At 48.1% G+C, this 6,010-nt stretch overlaps 1 protein-coding gene across 1 annotated transcript; it reads left to right on the top strand.

Annotated features, from left to right (window-relative positions):
- Nucleotides 1-2,271: 2,271 nt before the first annotated feature.
- On the top strand, nucleotides 2,272-4,229 carry LOC149502858 (uncharacterized). The gene has a single exon (XM_089728411.1). The coding sequence runs from the start codon at nucleotides 2,604-2,606 to the stop codon at nucleotides 4,227-4,229; it is 1,626 nt and encodes a 541-aa protein (XP_089584537.1). The 5' UTR covers nucleotides 2,272-2,603.
- Nucleotides 4,230-6,010: the final 1,781 nt, after the last annotated feature.

Genomic DNA, 6,010 nt, shown 5'->3' with positions numbered 1-6,010 from the left:
TAATGAATCTTTTATGCATTATTTAAAAAAAAATATTAGCATTGTGCAATTCTTCTCTATATTCTCTATAAGTGTGGAAAATTTCATATTCCTCCGTTCGCGCAATTTTCGTAAAAAGGGATACAAAGTTTTTGATTCACGTATTAATATATAGATCAATGAAAATATTATTGAAACATACACTATTATATTAAAACGAAGCTTAAAATAGGTACTGAAATGTTTAATTTATTATTGAAATAGATGTTATTTTCAGTCTGGAGAGTATTCAAAACGGCAGATTAATTACGAAACTTTAATTCAATTAGACCCTCCTTTATTTTGGAAAATAACGTTCAATTGTAAATTTACAGTGTTTTTTAAGTTAAAGAGCCGCTTACTTACTTTATGGTATTGATGCTCGAAGTCTAGGAGCTTAACATATCTCCTACTCTCAGTGTGGAAGATAGGAATTAGAGATATGAGTTAAGTAATTAAAATGGAAGAATAAAGTGAGTGTATCCACATGCGACTAAAAATGGACAGTTTTTCTAGTCATAGTTAGCAAACCAAAGTATGTATATTAAGGGAATGGATATCTTCTCATGATCACATTTCTTTTATTCTGCACTGGATTGATTAATTGAGAAAACGTATGGAGAGTAACCGTTTATTGCAAAGTACAATGATATAACCAATTTTATTAGACGACTCTATAGAACGAGTAGATAATGTGTACATGCGACATTTCTTATTTAATACAGAATACATCAAGGCAAAGATTAAATATTTGAGAGTTAAGTCATCGTGGCCTAAAGGATAACACGTCCGGTACATTCGTGTTGAGCGATGCACCGGTGTTCGAATCCCAGGTGGGTACCAATTTTTCTAATGAAATACGTACTCAAAAAATGTTCACGATTGACTTCCACGGTGAAGGAATAACATCGTGTAATAAAAATTAAACCCACAAATTTTAATTTGTGTATTTACTGGTGGTAGGTCTTCTTGTGATTTTGCATGGGTAGTTACCACTAGCATGCCTTTTTCTACCGTGAAGCAGTAATGCGTTTCGGTTTGAAGGGTGGGCAGCCGTTGTAACTATACTTGAGACCCTAGAACTTATATCTCAAGGTGGGTGGCGCATTTACGTCGTAGGTGTCTAAGGGGTCCATTAACCACTCAACACCAGGTGGGCTGTGAGCTCGTCCACCCATCTAAGCAATAAAAAAAGTGCGCTACACTTATAGCACCACTATTCTTTTCGGTGTGAGGTGCATTGGATTTTTCGTTCGGCAGTTCCGGGCCGTCTTGATCACGTAAGTTCCCAACTCGGCAACTCGCTGAGAACTATTCCAGCCTCTGTTCACTCGACGGTGTTCATATAAAAACTAAGTCATAATATTCTCTCTATTAAATTTAACATTTCAGTAGCCGCGTTTTTCTATGAAAATGAGTTTTCTTTTGAGAGTGCTTAATGCTGACTTTTGTGTTGGTTGTATGTTTGTCTAGCCCACTGAGTTACGCGCCGGGTCTTCTCGGGGGGTCGGGATTCCGATCCGGTGGTAGATTCTGCGATACACTTGTCTTGCAAGGGCTATTAGCAAATTCTCTCAAGTTAATATTATGAGCTCACCTCTACCAGTAAATAGGTAGGGGAAAAATAGTTTGGGTGAAATTATTTGCGACTCTGTCAGCTGAATTTTTGAATTATTTTTGCTGTTAGTGTACAGATAACACCTCGGATGCCATGGGAACTTATACAGATCGCAACGTTGATGCTTCTATCTTCCTTAAATCATCAGTCTGAAGGGTTACTGTTACATTTACAATTATCCCAATTGGACTGTATCTGGTGGTGGCAGAAGGATACGCGAGCACGGACTATGCTGAGAACAAAACGTTGTTAGCACGAACTATTTCTGATAAAACGAATCCACTGTTTAATTTTACAATAACGTAGAGACGAGTTTGAAGACCTTTGTGGCGTTTAAAATAAATTATAACGCCTCTGTTAAGTATCCCATAAATTGTTATGCCTGTCGTGGGTGTTAACAATGCGGTAATGTCTGGCAACAGGAGACACTCACAAAGATAATAGATTTTACTGTTCGTTTTTTGGTTGTGACATCTGGTTTATATATTTTTAGGGCATTATTTATTGCCAGACGAACGGCTTGAAGGTAGATGAGTCCATATACATCACCAAGCGATTCTCGGTGCTTGCTTCGATTTGCTAACGTAGAATACGATAGTCAACTTTGACAAAACGGCTACACAGCTCAATGGTCAGTCCGACAGAAGCACCCGCCGCCTGCGGACGTGCTCATCGACCACTCAATCGCCCGGCCATTGTTCGCCTGGTTTTATTGTTAGCCCGGCCTTTGTTCACCCGGCTTTTGTTCGTGGCACATCTACCGACAAAGTGTGTTCCTGGAAGTGTTTGTTTTGTTTTGGTTTATTTTTGTTGTTTCCTTTTTTTTTGTTGTTCTTTCTTTTTCCTGCAGTAATTGTGCCGCATCGCCACCTGTGTTCAATCGAACCGCTAAGTACCGAGAAGTTGGGGCCTCGCCGCTAGGCGAGTGTGTTTAAGACCCGGGACAGCCCCACCTGGGTCAGACATCATGGAAGCTTTATTTACAGAATTCCTCCGACTTCGCCACCCAAAGCTCACTTCTGAGTTTCTGGCTTTCAAGGCCGATCACGCCGTGAGCCCTCTCGCGGATTCCGCCGTGCTCGTCGCTCCCGCGTCGTACACCGCAGCGTCCGCCATGCCTGCCGCTCCCGCGTCGCCTATACTAGTGGGTAAAACTGCTGCGTCGTCCGCCGTGGCCGCCGCTCCCCTGGCGCGATCATCCGCGGGTTCCGTAGGGTCCGACGGACGTCCTGCATCTGCCCGTAGGTCGCCTGCTCCCGAGCCTGCTGCCTCCTCGTCCTCCGACTCTGACTCGGACATGGAGGTCGACCTCGCCGCCGCCTCATCGACGGATGGATTCACCCTGGTACAAAAGGGTAAGAAGCGCGCTGCGGAGTCCCGAGCTCCCGCGGCCGCTAAAATTAGTAAAGCCGCGAACGCGTCGCGCCCTCGCCCTCCGACTCCCGTCGCTCCCCCTGCCCGTGCCACACCGTCGCCGCGTCCAGTGGCACAAAATAAAACTCAGACCCCTCCCCCGGTAATCCTTCAAGAGAAGGCAGCTTGGGACCGAGTTTCCCTGGCCCTTCAGGCCAAAAAAATTAATTTTATCAGCGCCCGTAACCTCGCGAACGGGATTCAAATTAAGTTAACGACACCCGACGACCATAGGGCCCTCTCAAGCTACCTCCGAAAGGAGCGTATAAGTTTCCACACTTATACGCTTCAGGAGGAGCGTGAACTTCGCGCAGTCATACGCGGCATCCCAAAGGAATTAGATGCCGATCTCGTCAAGGCCGACCTTCTAGAACAAGGTCTGCCGGTCAATTCCGTGCACCGCATGCACACAGGACGCGGGAGGGAGCCATACAATATGGTTCTCGTCGCTCTCCAGCCTACCCCCGAGGGCAAGCAAATTTTCAACGTACGAACAGTCTGTAGGCTTTCCGGAATAACCGTCGAAACCCCCCATAAAAAAGGCACTCCGAGCCAGTGCCATAACTGTCAGTTGTACGGGCACTCTTCCCGTAATTGTCACGCGCGCTCCCGATGCGTCAAGTGTTTGGGCGATCACGCCACGAGCCTTTGCACTCGCGATCAAAAAACCGCTACGGAACCGCCTAGCTGCGTCCTGTGCCAAACACAGGGTCACCCCGCGAACTACCGTGGTTGCCCCCGAGCCCCTAAAATAAATCGCCGCGTCGCCCGCCAAAACCGCCTCCGAGCTTTCGGCCCAGACATCAAAGCCACGGCACCCTCTGTGCCGAAGGCTAAGCCTGCTTTTGTGCCGGCGTCGGTGCCCAGCGTCTCGGCCTGGGCTAAACCGTTGCCGTACACGAACACGGCTACAACTCTCTCCCTTGCGACTCGTCCCACCCCCGCGATACGTCCCTCCCCCGCGACTCGTCCCTCCCCCGCGACCTGCCCTCCGACCGCGTCCGACAATCTCGCTCTAGCGATTGACTTTTTTCAGTCGATCAACTTTGATCGCGTTAATGCTTTGGGCGACGCCATTCGCACCGCCTCCACTGCACAACACTTCATCGCCGTTGTGCAAGAATACGCTGACGTATACGCGTCGTTAAATACGTATGTCCTCCCCTCACTCCGCCGGTAATCAATGGCGTACATAAGTAGAATCAAGCCCCTATCCGTAACGATAGGATTTTTTAACGCTTACGGTCTCGCAAATCAACGTGATCAGGTTTGTGATTTTTTGCGTGACCATCAAATTGACATCTTTTTGGTGCAGGAGACCCTGCTTAAGCCCGCGCGCCGCGACCCTAAAATCGCGAACTACAACATGGTTAGGAACGACAGGCTCACTGCTCGTGGTGGTGGTACCGTCATTTACTATAGAAGAGCCCTGCATTGCGTCCCACTCGACCCCCCCGCGCTTTCTAACATCGAAGCATCAGTATGCCGAATCTCACTGACTGGACACGCGCCGATCGTTATCGCGTCCGTTTATCTTCCACCGGATAAAATTGTTCTAAGTAGTGATATTGAGGCGCTGCTCGGCATGGGAAGCTCTGTCATTCTGGCGGGTGACCTAAACTGTAAACACGTCAGGTGGAACTCTCACACCTCAACCCCTAATGGCAGGCGCCTCGACGCGTTAGTCGATGATCTCGCCTTCGATATCGTCGCTCCGCTGACCCCGACTCACTACCCGCTAAATATCGCGCATCGCCCGGATATACTCGACATAGCGTTATTAAAAAACGTAACTCTGCGCTTACATTCGATTGAAGTAGTTTCAGAGTTAGATTCAGACCATCGTCCCGTCATTATGAAGCTCGGTCGCGCTCCCGATTCCGTTCCCGTCACGAGGACTGTGGTGGATTGGCACACGCTGGGCATCAGCCTGGCTGAATCTGATCCACCATCGCTTCCGTTTAGTCCGGACTCTATCCCGTCTCCTCAGGATACCACTGAAGCTATAGACATCGTAACGTCACACATCACCTCGACATTAGATAGGTCATCGAAGCAAGTTGTAGCGGAGGACTTCCTTCACCGCTTCAAATTGTCCGACGATATTAGGGAACTCCTTAGAGCTAAGAACGCCTCGATCCGTGCGTACGATAGGTATCCTACCGCGGAAAATCGTATTCGAATGCGTGCCCTACAACGCGACGTAAAGTCTCGCATCACCGAAGTCCGAGATGCCAGATGGTCTGATTTCTTAGAAGGACTCGCGCCCTCTCAAAGGTCTTACTACCGCTTAGCTCGTACTCTCAAATCGGATACGGTAGTAACTATGCCCCCCCTCGTAGGCCCCTCAGGCCGACTCGCGGCGTTCGATGATGACGAAAAAGCAGAGCTGCTGGCCGATACATTGCAAGCCCAGTGCATGCCCAGCATTCAATCCGCGGACCCCGTTCATGTAGAATTAGTAGACAGTGAGGTAGAACGCAGAGCCTCCTTGCCACCCTTGGACGCGTTACCGCCCGTCACCTCAATGGAAGTTAAAGACCTGATCAAAGACCTACGTCCTCGCAAGGCTCCCGGTTCCGACGGTATATCTAACCGCGTTATTAAACTTTTACCCGTCCAACTCATCGTGATGTTGGCATCTATTTTCAATGCCGCTATGGCTAACTGTATCTTTCCCACGGTGTGGAAAGAAGCGGACGTTATCGGCATACACAAACCCGGTAAACCAAAAAATAATCCGACGAGTTACCGCCCGATTAGCCTCCTCATGTCTCTAGGCAAACTGTATGAGCGTCTGCTCTACAAACGCCTCAGAGACTTCGTCTCATCCAAGGGCATTCTCATCGATGAACAATTCGGATTCCGTGCAAATCACTCATGCGTACAACAGGTGCACCGCCTCACGGAGCACATTCTTGTGGGACTTAATCGACCAAAACCGTTATACACGGGAGCTCT

The sequence above is a fragment of the Bombyx mandarina genome, chromosome 06, assembly GCF_030267445.1.
Source record: "Bombyx mandarina strain Sakado chromosome 06, ASM3026744v2".
NCBI lineage: Eukaryota > Metazoa > Arthropoda > Insecta > Lepidoptera > Bombycidae > Bombyx > Bombyx mandarina.
Note: the sequence above shows the minus strand (reverse complement) of the source record. Positions and strands in the feature narration are given on the sequence as shown.